The sequence below is a fragment of the Homarus americanus genome, unplaced genomic scaffold (assembly GCF_018991925.1).
Source record: "Homarus americanus isolate GMGI-L3 unplaced genomic scaffold, GMGI_Hamer_2.0 scaffold40248, whole genome shotgun sequence".
NCBI classification, from domain to species: domain Eukaryota; kingdom Metazoa; phylum Arthropoda; class Malacostraca; order Decapoda; family Nephropidae; genus Homarus; species Homarus americanus.
In genome coordinates this window covers 9,166,239-9,186,532 of record NW_024712526.1, presented here as the reverse complement: position 1 = coordinate 9,186,532, position 20,294 = coordinate 9,166,239, and the positions used below count along the sequence as shown (strand labels likewise).

Below are 20,294 nucleotides of genomic sequence, written 5' to 3'. Positions count from 1 at the left end.
ATCCTATCTGGAATTTAAGCGCTTTGCAACCCTTGACATATTGGTGAGACTTATGCACGTTACCGCTGTACCACCAACACCTGAAATCTTCCTTTGGCTTGATTAGATTGGATTACATTAAGTTAGATTAGATTATGTTAGGTTAGGTTAACTTAGGTAAGCATGGTTAGTTTAGGTCAGGCTTGACTTTTAGGTTAAACAAGGTTAAGTTAGATAGGCTTCTTTTTGTGAAGTTAGGATTTCTTAAGTTAGACTTGTTTAGGATTAGGTTAGACTAGGCTATAATAACACATATATAGGTATATCAAATATTGTGTCTTTAACCGGTCATTCTCGTTTAGTACACACTAGTTATCAACAATTAAAAATCAAGACTAGATACGAATTGAATTTCTTAATCTGTTTTCCATTACGGGACAACAATGTTACTATTATGTAAATCTATAACAATGATACTGTATATTGCAAATATTATAATAAAATAAAGATATTACTTAAAATTATTCTTATTTTAGCAAGAAATTGGATGAGATTGGATGATCTATCTTACAGTCATGTAAATATATAAGACTTGGTTTGAATTGCTGTAAGTAAACTAGGATTAAAAAATTACTTTAGAATGTGAATGTCTGAGTATGACAGTAGATGAAATTATCTCGAAACATGCCGGTAAGCAGTAGTTTTAAATTTCGCGGTATTTATCATGTATTATATGAAATCTAATTACATATATAAATGGTTAATAAATTCATATAATTATTCAAGTAAAACTAATAAAATGCCCGAAATACTTTGTTTAAATTAGGAAGGAGATAAAAAAAGTATAATTGTAAATAGGATTTTTAAATTTCGCGGTATTTATCCTTTATTATGGGAAATCTATTCAATATTTATGTAAATAACAAAGGAAGAACGTAAAATAATAAGAATGGAATGAAAAATAAATCTAAAAATCGTAATAAAAGGTGTAGAAAAGGTAAAACTGTCAAAGGAAGATAAGAGTGTTCAGTAGTGTTGTGAGAAATCTTTGTTTGGGTTGCGCCTGGAAAGTTTTTGTTGGCAGAGAAAAGTTGAAGGTGGTGTCTACTCAGCTGCCCCAAATTGTGATTCTCTACCTCATTCTGGAACATATTACACCCATTTTACAACACCTTAGAGCAGAAAATGTGTAGCTGATAATATAAGGGCTCTTCAATGACTCGGAAATGACGGAAATTAATTCGACAAGGATGTACTCAAGTTGCAGGTGTCGTCCCCCGCTCATCTGGTGTAAACTCTTGTAGTCTCAGCCTACTTCAGGACTATTTCGACACATTTTCGAACACAGAGATATATTTTGCGACATATTTGAGTAGAAAAATGCTGATCTAAGACGATATATAGTCTCAAAGTGGTGAAAATAATATTTGAAACAATGTGCGGAAGTTAAGGTGTCGTCCCACTCATCTGGTGTAAATTCTTATTGTTGAAGCCTTATTTTGGCCTTAGTTACTTAATTTAACGAAATTTTTGAGCAGAAAGTGCAGACCTGAGGAGGTGAAAACCCAACTTAACCCCAGAAATGACAGAAATTAAGGTGAGAAGGACGTACGGAAGTTGAATGAATTGTTTTGGTGATTTTGTGTAAATATTTCTCAGTTAAGTCTTATATTTGCTTCTTAAGACTTATTTCTTGACAATAGTGCAGAAAATGTATACCTGAGGAAATGAAAACTCCAGAAATACCGAAAATTATGTCGGGAAGAACATAGAGAACTGAAGGTAATGTTAAACTCATTAAGTCTGTATCTTCTCCTCTGACCTTTGTGTTAGGTACTAAATACAGATATTCTAAAACTCCAGGGCAGAAAACTCACCTGAGGCAGTAAAAACTTCACAACTAACCTTGAATTATGTCAGAAAGAACATATAGAAGTTGAAGGTGTTAAATCTATTACTCTAGTCTATATTATATATATTTATAAGTGTTATTTTTGGCTTCAAATATTTATTTTCTGACACTGTGGTGCAGCAAATGGTATCCTGAAACTCAGAAAACCTCCAAGTCACCATCAAGATGCCAAAAGTCAAGACAGGAAGGATGTACGGCAGCTGCTTCCCTGACTATGAGCTGAGGCGGAGGGAGGCTGGTCTGAGGGCCACCCTAGGCTGGGAGTCTGGCATAAGGCGATCACTCTACTCCTCAATGATCCCCTGCACCTCATGGGACCCCTGTGAGAGTGACCCCAAGACTGGCTTTGTTGGCCATGGTGGCGTCTTCAATCTTGAGTTTTCCCCTGACGGGTGAGTGATGGAGCAGTACTGTATATATTTATGTCTTTGAGTACATGTCTGGGTGAATGTCTAATGCATGACACTCTCGTAATGATGGGTGACTACAACAGTAAATATGAAGAAAATCGGACCAACCTTTAGTACTTTACTGTGAATGTAAACATAAATATTTGATGGAATACCCCTGTGCTGATATTTGTACAGTATTATGTTATACATAATCAGGTGGCTGACAGATGAGACATTTCAATATTTCCCCAACAGTCTTAAAAACAACCTGTTTGGAGAGATCCATGAATCACCAAGGGAAATGTGTGTTTGAATGAAGAGAATCAACCATATCTTACCTTACTGACTTAGCATATACATGTACACTCTTTTTATATGCCAGATTTAGTACTATGTTTGAGCCACAGTTTTAAGTAGGCTATGACCTATGGACACTGATGATTTGATAAAGAACGATTTTGAATTTTGAATTTAGCAGGAATTAAGCTCTGAATTCTTATTACTGTATGTTAGCAAATTTTGTTAGCATTCGTTAGTATCTCTTAAAAAGTTTTTGGTCTACAGCAAAGTTAAAAGACTTCTGGCTGTTGTTAACTATTGGAGAAAAGAATTTCCTCCATTATTGTTTAATTTAGTGATGGGTGAATTTTTCAAGATACTTTGAACGGAATGAACAAGGAATAGAATTAAGGCTTTTTGGAAAGCAGACAATTAGTAGAATAAAGCCATTGTTGGATTTTTTAAAGTCTGCTTTTGAGAAAATTTACAACAACTTAACCTAACCATCAGTTTCTGTCTGTTACGATATCTATATTTTTGTTTTGTTAGGTACCGGTACCTATACTATATTTATATTTCAGAATTTAACCTAGCCAAACCCAATTTATATGCCCCCCTCATTTATGCCCAGAAGCAGGACTTTTGGACTTAGAATTAAATGCAAATGTTGAACGTAGCTGCCTCTGGTTTTTTTTTATATTAGTGCACCAATCTATCTAACCTAACCTAATCAGGAATGGACTCTGCCCCGACCCCCGTGATTAGGTTAGGTTAAGTTTGGTTAGGTTTGGATGGTTTTTGGTGATTTTCTATGTTTTTTATACACATATTTCTAATACTCAAAGAAAGAACAGTGCACTACTACAAATTGACCTTGCCTCTGTACAATAACACTGTGGACACACTACTATGTAGTTGTCTCAACAAAGAATGTTTTTGGTATTGAAAACATAAAAAGGATGATTAATTACCAAAAGTATAGAGCAGAATTGTTAATTTACTGCAAAACAATACCATGGACTTTACAGTACAGTACTGTACAGTATTCCAATTATTCTTTCATTGTTTTACCCTATTTATCTCATGACCACCAACTCGAGGTGGCCCTGCCGAGGGAAGGAGGCCAGTGGCCTGTATAGAATCCATCTATTGTTCTTGATAATTTTGTCTAGGGCTATTTTGAAGCCCTGTACTGTTCTCGATTCCACAACTTGAGCTGGTAGACTGTTCTATTGGTCTACCACCCTGTATGAAGAATTAACTATTTCCTTATGTTCATTCTGCATGATAACTTGGTGAGCTTGTAGTTATGTCCCCTCGTGTTGGTGGTGCGTGACATCACAAAGAAATACCGTAGCCCAGGTTCATATTTTCCATCCATTTTAAGATTTTTAATGTTTCATAAAATCTGCCATATATTGCCCTGTCTGAAAGGTTGTTAGTCCTAAGGCCCTCAGTCTAGTACAGTACTTGGATAATTGAGATGACAAAGTTTCAGAATACAGTAGAAGTCCAAAAATCCTGACTGCTTGGGGATTGGGTCAGTCCGGATTTTCTGATTTTCCAGATTCTCAGGCAGTACTTTTAAAATTCAAATTTAAGGAGGAATAAAGAAGAGATGAACAGGTACATTTTGATAATTTATTCATTAGCAAATATAGCATGCTCCATTTATCAAAACGAGCAGTTTTAAAGAAAAAGCTGTGAATTCTAGAATTTTATTCTTTGCCTTTTTTATATCATAAATTGTAGACTTTCCAATGTCGTATGTTTCCATTAGAACAGGATTGCTCACACCACGTTCTATTTTCTTAATTACTTCAAGTTTGTCACTCAATTTCAACGTGTTCTTCTTTCTCTTCACACAACGAAGTTTATCTACTTTAGGAGCCATTATTATGGACTTGTACAGTACTCTGTAAATGAAAAGGGTAGGACTCAAAATTACATACTGTATGTTGTCACAGTTTGATTGCTTGTTTTAAAGTGGCGACCGCGTGGTCGCTTGTTGTCGCTGTGCAGCTGTGGCACTCACGCATGCGCGCACACACAAAAGCCCGCAAAAAAAAAAGTTTGAGTTTTCGAAAAGTCCGTATTTTTGGCATCCCGATTTTTGGACTTTTACTGTAATGTTCGGTCTGTCTGGAGGTAAGGTTACCGTGCTTGTATACAGTAATCCAAACTAGGGTGCATATGAGATTTATACAGTTGAAGGGGCATTTTCCTGTTCTTGAATTTGAAGATACGCTTTATAATTCCAAAATCTTGATTTGTTTTTGTCACTGCTGCTCCCACTTGTTGCACCACCTTTAATGACTGATTTGTCACAATGCCTCAATCATTTTTCGTATCAACAGTATCTAGGAAAGTGTTATTAACAGAATACTGCATATATATATATATATATATATATATATATATATATATATATATATATATATATATATATATATATATATATATATATATATATATATATATATATATATATATATATATATATATATATATATATATATATATATGAGTGAAATACAGGGGAGCTATCTTATTTTTCCTGACAGTCACATATAGTAAATCTCAATAAAGGTGCCGCCTTATTATACATAGTATCATGGCTAAGCTGTGGTTTGTGGTCTACAAATTTTGTATTGAATAAAAGTTGCTTAGTACCTCTTCATTCATGTGTGATGTGACACTGTCAAAAATTTCAGAATAGTTATTGTAAATTTTTGCCTTGGCCAGTTTTAATTTATCTTATTTTTATAGTATTTTGCTGTGTTAACAGTTACTGCCACATTACATTCTTCTCTATGTCTACAGGAGAAATAGTGGAAGTTTTTTGAGAAATTCAATGAGCATTACATTGTGCTTGAACTTTCAAAGGCTGGCGGGTCACAACATTCTGTGGCTAATAATATACAGTACAGTACTGAAATATAGTAACTCACTCTCTTCTCTTTCTTTAATTTCATCAGTTATGTATTATTTAGTTTTAGCTTTGAATTGTTTAATCCCATAACTGGTTTTGGTGTGGTCTTGACTGCAGACACCAGGTACCCTGTACCATAAAATTATGTTTACTCCTTTTAGTTCCCTGCCGGTTCATATCCCTAAATCTTACAAAGTTTGTTGCTAGATACTCTGGTCACAGTCCTTTGAAAATGTTGTAACTAAGCCAGACCATTGCTTAAGAACTTTTAGAGGTGTTTAGGTGAAATAGAAGTCACTACAATCTTATGGTTGTTGAAGCAATTGGCAACCATGACTGACACTGCTATCTCTATTAGTGTATGTTCTAGTTCAGCTAAACAATGCAGTTGTCATGACTATACTAAAATATTTGTTTTTAGTCGGGAATTAATAAAGTACAGGTATTCCTGATTATCTAAATGGGTTAGATTCCTTGAAAACCATTCAGATATTGAATTTTCGGATACCAAATAACAATAAATGGGGAAAATGAACATAATAAATAAATGGGAAAATGGGGTTAAGTTGCAAATGACAAGACAACCCTATTAATATAATGTACGTAAAGATAATTAAATTTCTTCATGAATACTAATAAAAAACCTACCTAACTACAGTAATCTCCCTGTTAGCTAGAATAATTGGTGCAAAGCGGTTCTGGATTTGAGAGATTTGTGGGTACTGAGACAAATTTTCCCATCCCCGGAATTTTTCCGGCCACTGGTGAATGTTTCTACATCAGACTGCAGTCAGACAGACTCAGAGCTGTATTTATTTATGCAAAGACTATTGTACATGCATAATATATTGTAAATAAACAAAATGTACTACCCTGTACTGTATACACTTTACTGTATTGTACATACTGTACTGTACTCACCAGCATATACTGTCATCTAGAGTTGGTGATGTAGGCAGGTCAGAATGGTGATATGATAATATACTATGGATGACCTAGCTTTGTCCTGTACCATCTCCTGTCATAGATGTTGCTAAATCACTCTCCTCTCCCTCCATGAAGGAGGGATTGTACTCACATTGTATGCATACTGTACATACACCCTGTACACACTAGCCCACAGTAGGCATACACTGTCCACTTTGCTATACTGTATACAGTACTGTAGCTACATACGGTACTTTCACACTGAATGTGCAGTACAGTATACATAACTGTAATCACTTTATACATCTAAACAATGCTTTAATGGTGTTCTTGGCTGATTATATGCTGGTACAGTAATATACTGTACTGCACAACACAGATCATATGCAATCTGTGTAAACTAAAAGTGTCATGATGCTAGAGTTTGAGGAGATAGGCTGTGAGATACATCAGCCAATCATAGGCATACATTGCAGTCACATGATGATAGTAACTAATCTTAGCTCATATGTACTCTTGAGTCTACCCAGCCATGTCCTCGGCACACGTCTCCATGTCGGAAACATTATGCAATCTCTTAGAAATTCATTCGAATGCTCTGAATGGAGAGATTTTCTTGAAAATTTCTTGAAAAGCGCTGATGCAATATCTTGGAAATTTGTTTGATTACCCAAAATGGAAAGATTTTTCCCAGAATGCTCAAAAAAAAAATCTGGGTAATACTGTACAGCATACAGTTCTGGGGATTGAAGATTCTGACTAATGGAGAGATTACTGTACAGTACTTTATTGTAATTTAGTTCAATACCGGGTACCTACAGTAATTACTGTACTGTAATTTATTACATAACTACCTTGTACTGTAGCTACTGTAAATGCTAAGCTAAAAATATTACCGGTAAGTCCATTTGGTACATTACCTAATCAGAGGGTGGTCAGGGCTCACCACTGGGGGTGATTTGAATCTTCAATCAGATCATCTTTCAGTTAAGTGAGGATTGCTTTCAGATAGTGAAAAAAGAGGTGTAAGGATAAAATTGTCAGGGAAGCAATTTTTTGGATACCAAACATTTGGATAATAAGGGTAAGTTATGGAGGGACAGAGTGAGTGAAGTCAAACAGGTAACACATGTGGCTGCTGCAGAATCTAACATTTAAAGATGTTGATTGAGGAGGTGATGTTAATGATGTTTATTGTGAACTACATGAGGTATTAGATTACTGTACTGTACTGCAGGAGTGAAGGTGTCGGCTTACAATTAGCTTATCCTAATTATATAAAAATCAACAGAAACTAAATTATCTAAGAGGATAATTTGGGCTGGATTTTTTAAAACTATCTGACAAATCTGACATCTCTATTCAGTGCATCCCTAAATTACCCGGTACAGACATAGCAGCTGGAACTTAATTTTTTTTTTGGGGGGGGGGTGGGGAGGGGTCATTGTTTTGACTCGTACTGTATTCGGATGGTTATCAGAAAAAAAGGAGATCTTTCCCGAAATTAGATTTTATTTCCCACCATTTTGGTTGCAGGAGTCACCTGGTTGCTGCGTGTGAACAGCGTGCAGTCATGGTGTTTGACCCACTGTCAAGACGTCAGATTCATCACATACCACATGCACATGATAATTGTGTAAATTGCATCAAGTGAGTATATTTTACCGAGTGTATGAGTTCTTATACTTTTTTGAAGTGGGAAAAAAAATATATATTTCGTGTTCATTCAAGTCTTTTCCTATTAGCACTGTAATATAGGGCTGCTGAGACCTTCAAACAGGAGCAAACACATACACACAAAGTCTACGTTCTCTCTTTATTCTCATTGCTGTAATCGATATTGTCTGTCAAGGTATTTTACTCCCCTAACACACCAAGGCCCCAATTATCTACCTGGTCTACTTCTGCTATTTCACACAGTCTCAGTAACATACCTCAGCTTCAACTCCACCTCATATGATCACTCAGCACTTGTGTCTTTGGTCATTGATACACTTGTCCTCTTCCGTCCCCCTCTCATTCGTGCATATTTCACCTCATCTTTCCATCTCCTTGGTACTCTCTTCTCTCTCTCCTCTTGTCATCTATCTCTAAATTATTCACTTTTTTACCAATCATTTATTTCACATTCTTTCCTTGTGTCCTTATCACCCCAGTACAACCTCTTTGCTGCACACATTATTTTCAGCTTGTCATATCTACTTTACTCCTTCCTCGTGCTTCTACAGTCTATGCTTCACACCCATATTCAGTACTGTACTATAGTATTTCCACACAAACCTGGCCCGTAAGTCATGCCCCTCTTCTATACCAATAGCTGATTTGTTCCTAGAAAATTCAAACTAAATGTGTGTGCAATTGATAAACAGACCTGTTATTATCTAAAATAATGTTAATTATATGTACTATCAAAATGCAAATGATTTCAAGGCATTAGCACTTCAGAGAGGATGTTAGAAAATTTTAAATATATATCATAAAAGGTCAATATAAATATGTGGTTACAGTATATATGCCCAGTCCGGGGGGAGAGGTAAAACGCTCAAGGGAACCAATTAGCTACTTGTGGCTATAGATGGGGGGTGTGGCTTACGGGCCAGGTCAACTTGGAAAGGATAAGTAATGTCAATTCAATATTTTTTACCTTTCAGTACAGGGCAATTTCTGGAGGTTTCTACATACTTGGCAAGATTATGAAGGATAATAAGAAGATACAGGTTGGAGAACATCAGTAGGAGATGTAAATATGTGTAAAGTATTTTTGCCATTTTGTCATTACTGAAGTGACATGCTCATTTTCATTTCAGGTTCCTAGACTCTCGTGTTTTTGCTTCATGCAGTGATGATCACACGGTTGCACTGTGGGACGTTCGCAACCTCAAGAGGCGCATCCGTCTCCTCCAGGGCCACACCAATTGGGTTAAGAATATCGAGTACTCTGCTGCTGACGGCATCCTGGTCACTTCAGGCTTTGACGGAAAAATCCTCGGATGGGATATTAATGGGTAAGTAGCGTGGTGGGTCAATATGCACAAGACTTTGGGTTGATGGTTGAAATTAACAGACACAAATTCAAGTTGATACACATTAGTTATGGAATTAATTAAATTAATTATTTTCTAAAGCTGGTGATACAATAGTTGACCTTTCATTGTCTGCCAAGAATTTTTTGATAATACCATTAATGATCACAGGCAAAACCAACCAAACCTAATCTACCTAACCTAAGGGTGGAATTTTTTTTAGTTAAGATGGTTCAAGTTTAGTTGGTTGGTTTAATCTGCCAATATATTATTATAAATGTGTTAACCCTGTATCCTCCTTCATTATCTTTCTTTACACTAGTGATGATCATTAGGGACACTTTATACTGTACAGTATATTACTTTTGTCTGTTTATACTGTACATATGTTTTATCTCATCTCTACATGATTTACATTCTTTATATTAAAATGCAAATGATGTTATCATTCTTACCTATTGGTTGAATTGAGAAAGGTGTGTTGGGTGCCACCATGACTCGAACATTAGGGTGCAGGACATTTAGGTGTGTAGGGTGTCCTGGAGTATTAAGTAAGGCCTTGGAACAGGTTAAGTTAGAATCACACCATTAGTGTTGCATCTTCACACAAAAACAGATCACAAACAAATCTCCAAAAATTCCAACATTAACCCAAAAAGTGTGTTCACTCCTGAATACCCCAAGTATTACAATTTTGAAGACAAACTGGAAACTTGGTTTGCATACCTTAAGTATTGAATGATGTCTCGTGTGTGGTTTTTGAAGGTCATAAGCTTAAAGGGTCAGCAAACTGGCTGGAAGATCTACTCTGCTCTGAGGGATATAATGGTTATGTTATCTGAATGTTAGATTTGATTTTTGCTCAGTAATAATTACATTCCATAGACTCGGCATAGTGTTGGTTGTAAATTGTATTATGTCACGTTTTTGTTTGTGTTTTTTGGTTGTCTTGTTAGCCCAAATAATGTTACAGTTATTACCAGTTTTACTGGCTGGGAAAAATGTCATATCCAGTGTGTTTGAATTTAAAAATGAATGCATTGCCTCATAGGTACACAGAAGAAGGTTTGCTGTCGACGGAGCTGTTCAAAATGCAGGGGCTGATGAGAATGAGACTGAGCCCAGACTGTAGTAAATTGGTGATGTGTACTACAGGGGGCTACATGGTGCTGGTCCACAACCTCAGTCTGGAACACCTCTCACAGGACCTCCATGACTTTAAGGTAGGTTCACATCATCTGGATCTGTGTTCTATATATATTTTGGTACTTGTTTATTAAAGAATCATTTGGGTGCCTGGCCCTTATCAAAAAGGAGTAGTTGGCAGTGACTCTGTACCCTCGAAGGGCCAGACAAATTTAATTGGAGGCATAACCTGATTATTTTTGTAGGAGAACTTAAGACATTAAGGAGTAGAGTATATGTATCGTATGTTTGACTTTACGCAAATGCAGTGTACAGGTATAATTTCTCACTGTTAACAGGGAATTTTATGGCTGATCTGTTCCTACCACCAAGAAATATATATTTTTTAGTGTACAGTTGTGTGCAAATATTTTGTCCAAGCCCATTGTTTATTAAGTATCTGTGTACAGGTTCACTGCCACTAAGAGGATCAGCCAGTTGTAGGCAATGGAAATTTACCTCTGAGGTTATGACCAGCTGCACCAATGATTTTTGCAAAGTTTACCCTATTTTGCTAATTGTGAATGACCCGGTGAAAATAACGTAATCCTTGTGATGTGTCTTATAATTTTCTAAAATTTGAAATGCCAATAAAATTGATTGTTTTTCCTCATTAATTTACCTTTGATAACAGTCACTGGTAGTCACTCAAAGGACATTTTTTTACTGTTCCGAAGTATAATTTTTTTTTACAAAAGTTAACTGGTACAGTTGCTGCTAACAAACTTGTATGTGATACAGATTTGGGGCAAAATTTAAAACTAATAAATAATAATCGTTGATCTTTATTTCTTTTTGTTGAAAACTAGATATGCTGAACTAGCTAGTTTAGGAGTTTGATTCCAATATTTGAGAATGAAAATTTTCTATTAGAAGCTTATTCCATGAATACATGTAACAGGCCGTGCAGATTAGCAGTTGCACGGCAACCCAGGTGTGCCCAGACTAGGGGCTGGGCAAGTGATTATTCATGTCCATGTGCCCAACACTTGCCCAGCAGACAAGTTAATATATTGAGAGGAAAACCTAGACGGGAATTTGTCAGGTGCTGCCTGAGCCCAACTCCTAACACGTGTTTAACCTAGGAAGTCTTTCAATGGGCCGCTTGTCATCAGCGTACTGTATCGGGATTAGTGACCTATGTCAGGTGCAGGTAATTTATCTCTAAATTAAGCCACCAAACTGCTTCTAGTCAGTCAGTGTCAAGTTGTCAACATTTTAAAGGAACCACCAAGCTGAGAGGCTGTAGAAGTGAGGTGACAGGAGTTATGACCTCACATGATAAGGGTTACTGCCACTGACACCAGATTATACAGAGCAGGGGTGGTAGTTAGGTGAGGTTGTCAAGGGCTGCCTCCACTCATACCCTGCAGGTGTGAGGTGAGGTGACAAAAGTTATGACATCACATGACAGTGGTTACAGCCACTATTTAGATAAGTGAACTGTGAATTGATAAATAATAAATTCGACTGTTTTAATATTGATGTAACTCTTCCCGTAAAATATCCAGACAAGCAAATTTCCTCCATAGTTCCTGGAATTTATGAGTAGGTCAGCTTTTATTTCTGTGGTTATTCCAGTATATTACCTTCAGATTTTTACTGTTGCACCATGTATTTATTACAGTAGTATTGAGACCCTTGAGTGTTGTATTACACCTGTGGTGTAATGGTCAGCATGCTCGCCTCGCAAGCGAGCGGACCCGAGTTCGATCCTCGGCAGGGTGAAACTATGGGCAAGTTTCTTTATGCTGTTTGCCTCTGTCTACCCAGCAGTAATTGGGGACCTGAATGTTAATTGATTTGCGGATCGTGTTCCAGGGTAATGGTTAGCCAGTGCAGTTGACGAGTTGTCCAGTCTTCTCTGACTATTCCTTGACAATGGGTCATACAGCAGCTTGTTAACTCAGGGTGTGGTTTTTGTATTGACGACAGCTTCTACACCTTAACAAATTCATGCCTAGGAGGCCCTTGGGCCGGCCATCCTCGATATCGAGGGGCTTCCATTATTATTATTATTATTATTTAGTACAATATTCTCAGGTCTGTTAGGTATTGTACTGTAATATCATCTGTTGTGTTGGTTATTGTATTAATACTGGTGATGACTTCTTTACTATTTTGTACAGTATTTGATATAATGTACTGTAATTTGCTATGGTCTCTTCTATTATTAGAATTCCTTTTGTTTCTGGGTGTTGTTCTATTAAACAGTAACTTCTGTATTCCAAAATTTTGTGTTTAATATAATGGCTTTAAGGTTTTGGCGTTGAGTTTCTACAGAAGTGTCGGTAATCTCATATTTATGGCTTTTTTATGTTGCTTTATTAATACAACTGTTTCTCTAATCTGGTGTTGTGTTTTGTAAAATAGCTTCTGGATTTTTGGAACTTTAAATAATACAATAATTTCTAGTGTGTTAATTGTTGTTGTTAATGTAATAGCTATTGGCCTGTTTTGTGGTGCATTTGATACATACAGTACAAACATCTGATCTGTTGAGTGTTGTAGAGGTGGTGGCACAGGGGGAGTGGGAGTATGATGTTGTGTTCCCTGAAAAGATATATTTTGAGACATAGTTTATTACAAATGTTATAATACTGTACTATCTTTTCTTCATAAATTTTAGTTTTTTTTTCTCTATTAAGGGCATTGCGTGACAAGTCTGTGTATATACAGTATATCCATGTATACTGTATAATTTCTTTTTTTTGCTTGTACTGTATTTTGGACTTTACATTATGGCTGGGTGAATTTAAGTTAGGTTATGTTAAATTGTGTTAGGTTTGGGAAGTTTAACTCAGCTTATGTTAGAGAGAGATAGGTAAGATATTGATTATTTTATTGTGTTGATGTCTGTGTGTGTGTATTTATCTATATGTATAATGTTTACAGCCCAACATGTACCGCCTGATGCAGCTGTCCAACACTCCACTCCCACAAGCTGCAATGTTCACACACCTCTTCTATGCCCAGCGAAATCGAATTGAATTCATCTCAGATTTTCCACCATTAAATGAAGCGGAAGTCATCCACTCCCTGCAGGTTCACCCTCAAGGCTGGTGCGTCCTCTCCCGCAACACATCAATGGAGGATTCATCAGAGGTGGGTTGACCAGTTTGTTTCTAGGTTTGTGTTAACAGACCTTAAGCTACAGCACCAGCACTATGAATGCTAATCCTGGCATACAGATGACTGGTTGACTCTCATTTTCTCACTGAACAAACTTTTGGCTGACCTACCATTGCTGACGGAGCATATGGGCAACTGTCATTTGCTGTGTTTCATGACATAGTGTGGATTTTCATGTATAATCTTAAACATTTGACACCATTGCTGCACAATCATACACAGCTGTCCTTCTAAAGCATTTTAATACCTTTATTTATTTAACCCATGTATTGGCCTCCATAGTGCTTTACAGTCCCTCTACTGTACAGGGCTGTAAATGGAATAAGAATACTGCATGAATGAATTTCAATTTGATATCTGCTGCCAGCTGACACAAAGCTGATTCAGTAGATGTCTGGTCATGTTCAAATTGTTCCTAGGGAAGAAAATTTTCATTTATTTGACATAAGAACAAACTTGAACTCCAAAGATATGTGTACAGTACAGTAATATCTCCGTTAGCCGGAATCCCTCAAACCCGGAACTCTCCGATAGACGGAATTGAAATTTTCTTGTAAAATCGTTCCCAAAGCCGGAATTTTCCAGAAATTCCTGCATTGGGAACGATTTTCCGAGGGGCACATTTTCCCGGAAATTCTGAGGAAATTTTCCCGATACCCGGAAAATTCCGGGGATGGGGAATTTTTTTCCGGGTTTGAGAGATGAAAATCAGGTGCGTTTTCTGTAAATTCTGAGAAAAATTTTCCAGCACCTGGAAAATTCCGGGGATGGGGGATATTTTTCCGGGTTCAGGAGATGACGTAATGGGCAATTTCTGAAACTACTGAGAACATTTTTCCATTACCTGGAAAGTTCCGGGGATTTGGGATATTTTTGGGGCTTCGAGAGAAGATGTATAGATAATGGGTTATTTCTGGAACTTCTGAGAAACATTTTCCGTTACCCAGAAAATTCTGGGATGAGAGATTTTTTACAGCTTTGAGAGTGTCGTCTCGTTACCCGGAAATCTGTCATTCCCGGAAGTGCTTTGCACCAATTGTTCTGGCTAATGGAGATATCACTTTATTTATTTCATATCTTGTAGTTGCTGTGTTTTGTACTGCTAGTTATAATGTTTTGCTGTACATAAACAACACAGCCCTTTTGATTATCAGATTCCTCACATCCTCTTTGAGTCTTCTAACCAAACATTAGTGAAGATCAACGATTTTGAGTCGGCTTTTTCTTGCAGAGTACATTTATTACTTTTAATTCATTTATCGTTGGAGCAGCTCTTGGAATATCTGTAGTCCTTATGCAAAGTACAGTACTAACATTTTTCATTTCTATAGGCCAGTTCTGAAATAAAATGGACACATTAGGATTTGGGTCTGCCATCTGGGTTTGTGGTTGGATGATTGAGTGATTGAAAATTTATCCTCGTCTAAAGTGGTAGTATAGGTGTTTGGTTGAAGCATCACTTGAGGTCATGAATTCACGACCAAGTTCAAGAATCATCATTTTCCATCATCATTTACTTTAGGTAGCTGTTGTCTTAGTTTGACCAAATAATTATGTCAGGGATAGTTAAATCCTCTATTGATTACCTAATTTTAGTTCTGTATACAGTAGTTACCCATATTGTGTGTTGTTTCAAGGTAATAACACACCTAGGAGCAGTATAAGATTCATATGCCTATGGTTTACTTTGGGGGGGGGGGAGAAATAAGTGCAAATACAGAATTAAGTACAAAATGCAGCTGCAGTAATTTCCATGTTGTACCAGAATTATAGAGGTGGTACCTTAACATAGGTATGAATAGAAATGTACCCAAAAACTATTTAACCTAGACATATACACCTGGTAATGGTGGTACCGTTTATTTTAAACATGAACATCACAATCATCTCATCATCATCAGTGTTTTATGGCCATTTTGTCACAAATGATGGTGCCTTAACCTAGATATGAAAAGATATGTATAAAAAAACTACTCAGCCTTGTCATATACGTACATCTTATAATGCATGATCTGTTTTTCAGTGGAGTTGTGTTCATGACATCCAGGAACTAGGAGTAACAGCTTGTAAGGATGAAGATGAAGATGAAAATAGACATGAAGACATTGAACCTTATGATGATATTCCATCAACAAGTGAACCAGAAGTGCAAATATCATCTCAGAACAGACAGATGAGTGGGGGAAGTGGTAACAGTAGTGGTAGTAGTAATGGGGGTGATGGAGGAGGAGGTGGTGGAAGTGGAAACCTTCACCTGTCATTGAGGTTCAGCCCTAGAGTGGAGATAATGTTGAGACACAGTCCTGGAGATGAAGGTGACGATGGTGGGGGTGGTGGAGATAGTGGTGGTGAAGGGGGGGGAGGTGGTGAAGCAGGTGGGGGGGGAGGAGGAAGTGCCAGTGGAGCTGGAGGAGTGGGGAGTGGTGGGTCTTATGGGGCTAGCTCAAGTGGAAATGGCGGTGTTGGAGTCGTAGATGGTGCAGGCATTGCTGTAGGAGGGAATGGAGGAGGGGGAGGAGGTGGAGGAATCGATATACAGTTCAGGTTTACTTCGATGGATGTGTTCGAGGCTCTGGAACACATAAGAGAACGTCGGGAGGAGCAGCGACTTCGACAAGGGAGGCAGCAGCGATCTACCAGAGAGGAAGGGGAAGGCTCCTCAGCAAACAATGCTGGGGAGGGATCCTCACCAGCCTTACAGCGCCTCGGCCGTAACATGACCTTTAGTGTGCGTAACAGAAGAGACAGAGACTCTGCAAGAGAAAACTCAGGCTCAGAAAGAACTGCAGGCAATGCTATCGACTCTCGTAATGCTTTTTACATTAGAACTGGTTCAGGCAATCACAGGGCAATCTTGTTACTACGTCCCGGACAAAACTATCCACGATACTACCGCACTGTTGATCCCAACCACAAGATTGCTAAAAATATACCACGCTTAACGCACTATATCGAAGAACCAAATGTCGGTCGAGGCTTTATCAAAGAACTTTGCTTCAATTCTGATGGACGGTTAATATGTTCTCCTTATGCTCATGGTGTGCGGCTCATGATGTTTGATCAGAACTGCTCAGAACTCTCCACATGTGTCAAAGACACCCCTCAGACTCTCTATGATGTGTCAACTAGTAACTGTCATTCAAACTGTGTTGTGAGTACCAAGTTCTCCCCCACGCACTGCCTTCTAGTCTCAGGCTGTCTTAATGGTAAAATTGTCTGGCACCAGCCTGTTCTCTAGTGAAGATAAAAGTGCACATAGTGTGAAAAGTGTTTTGTCTCTTTCTGTGCTGCCACGGCTTGAACACTGTTGTGCAGCTGTTTTGTCAGTCAGTTTGTGTTTTCCTACCTAAAGAGATTATACTGTATAGTGTATTGGAAATTTGTTGAAATATACAGTCAGTGTCAGTTGAAACAATCAGTCAGCAAAGTGACATGAAATACTAAATGAAGCACAGTGTGGGCTCTATGTATTACCTGACTGTTAACTTAGCCTTCACAGCCCAAAAGACTAAGTCCTTGATGGTGTGGTGTAGCCCATGCCTAGCAGATGACGATTGTCACAGTTTGTATGCCAATGATTGTCAACAGTTTATATACCACAGATGATGACTGTTACACAGTTTATATATATAAATATATATATACCACTCTGTCAGTTATTTTTAGAGGTAATTTTTTCACTAGTTGCTTCTCTTATCCAGTCTTCCTTATTTGAAACAGGCAGCAGCAGCAGTATTTAAGATGATAGATCCATGTGTCAGTTTAAATTCCCCATGTGTTGAGTCAATTAATGGCCCAGAGTAAGTCAGTAAACAGCTGGATGTCAATCAGTAAATTGCCATGTGTCAATAAGTGGTCATATGTCAAGCAGTAAATGGTCATGTGTCAAATCAATAGATGGTCCTATGTTAAGCTGTAAAGGGTCATGTGTCTAGCAGTAAATGTAAATGATCATGTGTTAAGCAGTAAATGGTAATGCATCGGTCAGTTGATGGGCATGTGTTGAGTGAGTAAATAGCCAGGAGTCAGTCAGTTTTGGGTAGGTCGAGTGAGACTGTACCATCCTCTAATGTCATCAATACTGTACTCAATATTTGCTCCCATTTTGTAGACATATGTTGTAATTAGAAAAATTATTTGGTCCCATTTTATGAATAAATGCAACTATAATTTTTTGGGGTCAGTTTAGAATGATCTGTACTCATCCTAAAATGAAGATGTTTTCAGCATAAGATGATCTTTACTCAGCTTAAGATGCCTATACAGGGGTATACTCGGCTTAAGGTGCTGCCATACTCATCTTAAGATGACTGTACTTGACTTAAGAGGATGATGTACTCAGCTTAAGATGATGATGTACTCAGCTTAAGATGATGATGTACTCAGTTTAAGGTGATGATGTGCACAATTAAAGTAGGGGATGTCCTTAGCTTCATATTATCTCCAAGTTTAAAATGAAGTACAATACTTAGCTTAGGATGAACATACTTAAGATGGTGACATAATCACTATCAAGACGATATTCTCAGCTTTTGATAACCACTGCAGACAGTTTGTTATTAAATTGACATAAAAAGAATTACACGAAGGTACATTTATGGAACTAGACACCTGTACTGTATTGTTTTAGAATCTATATTGACCCACCACACTTCATTTAGTCAAGTATTTTATAGGAGTTGGATGGGCTGTGACCCAAGATCCAGATCATTGAAGATTTCTGTGTTAAACTTTAGATCCTAATAACTGGAGACAAGAGGACGCTTCTGGTTTTGTTCAAAGTGTCAAGTGCAGTTTTGATGTCATATAGGCTTCCATCTTTGTATCGTGTCTTCAGTGAGCCAGTTAGATGCATTCTCAGATCACCAGTTATGAGGAAGATTTGATGTATGGACCTCTTAAGACTCCGAACCCAGATTATTATTATTATTATTATTTGTCTTTTGACCACTGTAATTGTTGTTTATCATAGGTTTCCCCTTTAATCTGCTTCAATTATATGTTCATTTGTTTTAGCCTATCAAGTCTTTCATTTGCATCTTCCCTATTACTGTACTTTCAGAAATGGACATGAGAAGAGGGTCAGTTTGTAATGGAATATTTTTTTTTTTCTGTTTACTTATAGAATTAGAACGTCTGTTTTCTCGGGGTAGGTTTTATTTACTGTATAGTGTATTCTGTGTGGGCCTACATGGTGTGATTATATTGCTCTGGGCTGGGCGAAGTTAAGTGAGGTTATTTCTGCGTAGGAAATACAGGACGCCAACGTAACCTCTAGGATTGGAACCTTTAGGGCTGGGTCTTCAATCCTATTACTAGTTAGTATATAGGTTGAGGACTAGTAGAAGAGAGTGACCCATTAAAACTAGAACCCCATTTGACCAGCCACTATGGTAAGGGTTCTTGTCATCACTAATTCCCTCCAGCCCAGGGATGTCACTGCTCAGTAAGGTCAGGTGGTAGTAAAAGATGTCAGCTAGAGCATTGTTTTTCACTCCAAGGTTAGTTGTGTTGACTCTTCATTAGTCTTTAGGGATTTCTGATTTTTTATTTGTATTTATATACTGTACTGTATATGTATTTATAGTACTGCCCTATGCTCTTTATACTAGTCTTGTGCCCTTCTCTCCTCCTAATATTCCCCTTTTTCTTGAGGTTGTTATTTCTGTTGATCCCCCTACACATAGAGTGAAGGAGGAATAAGAATAAAGACAATATAAAAATAGATAGGTAGATAAAATTTTAAGGTCATTTATGCTCCAGTTTTTTATCTGTTTAATTTGGTGATGCACTTTTTACACTGACATGTCTTTCTGGCAATTCTGGTTGCTATTCATCACCTTTGCTCCCAAGTAGTAGTCTGTCCCCACCCAACATCTGTATTTTTGGAAAACTCTACATTTTGGAACAGAAAAATAATTTATGTTTGGAGAAATTAACTACAAACACCGGTGTATTACTGAAGTTCACTTGATGTACAGTACCGGTAGTGAACGGGGAGTGTAATTGAAGTAGAGGAGTCATTCTATCATCTACAGTGACAGTTGTCTGTATCAAGTAGGTCTTTCTATTAGTAAAAAGTATTTTCTAAATTTTATATTTTCACTTTAATATGCCTTTTCCCATATGATGCAGGGTGGCCGAAGTGAAGAGCACACACGCGAAGCCTTCCTTCAGTTGACGTCATTTATGCACTTAAACTGCTCTAACAGATGTGTTCTGCAATGGAGTTCTCTTCCACAAGATGTTCCTTATCCAACTTGGTATTCCTGTCACCTCATGCAACCCAACAACACCCATCAGTAGCACAATTTTGCACCAGACTACAGTACTCCTAGTATAATGGTCCTCGGGTAACCCCTTAATTATATGGACAAACTAATACTTTGTTAAATACTGTAGTGTTCTGTTGCACCAAAACTACTGTAGTTATTGTATAGGGTTGCTATAGAAAAGAACAGTTTTTTTTTTTACCTCAAGAATAGAATAAGACCTCCTCACAAATCATAATTTATACTGTGCCTTTTGTTTTG

The 20,294-nt window shown here is 37.3% G+C and overlaps 1 protein-coding gene and 1 non-coding gene across 4 annotated transcripts; both read left to right on the top strand.

Moving 5' to 3' along the window:
* The first annotated feature begins 1,024 nt into the window (after positions 1-1,024).
* LOC121862205 (DDB1- and CUL4-associated factor 10 homolog) lies at positions 1,025-19,858 on the top strand. 3 transcript variants are annotated; one of them, XM_042360309.1, is made up of 7 exons: positions 1,025-1,576; positions 2,012-2,283; positions 7,958-8,071; positions 9,229-9,426; positions 10,496-10,667; positions 13,525-13,734; positions 15,785-19,858. In XM_042360309.1, the coding sequence occupies exons 2-7, from the start codon at positions 2,057-2,059 to the stop codon at positions 16,997-16,999; spliced, it is 2,136 nt and encodes a 711-aa protein (XP_042216243.1). In that variant the 5' UTR covers positions 1,025-1,576; positions 2,012-2,056; the 3' UTR covers positions 17,000-19,858. The 3 variants fall into 3 exon arrangements, with proteins under 3 accessions (XP_042216243.1, XP_042216237.1, XP_042216247.1); XM_042360303.1 differs by having other exon boundaries at positions 1,025-1,761; XM_042360313.1 differs by having other exon boundaries at positions 1,040-1,103.
* Trnaa-cgc lies at positions 12,286-12,357 on the top strand. The gene has a single exon. It is a non-coding gene; the product is annotated as a tRNA-Ala (tRNA).
* Positions 19,859-20,294: the final 436 nt, after the last annotated feature.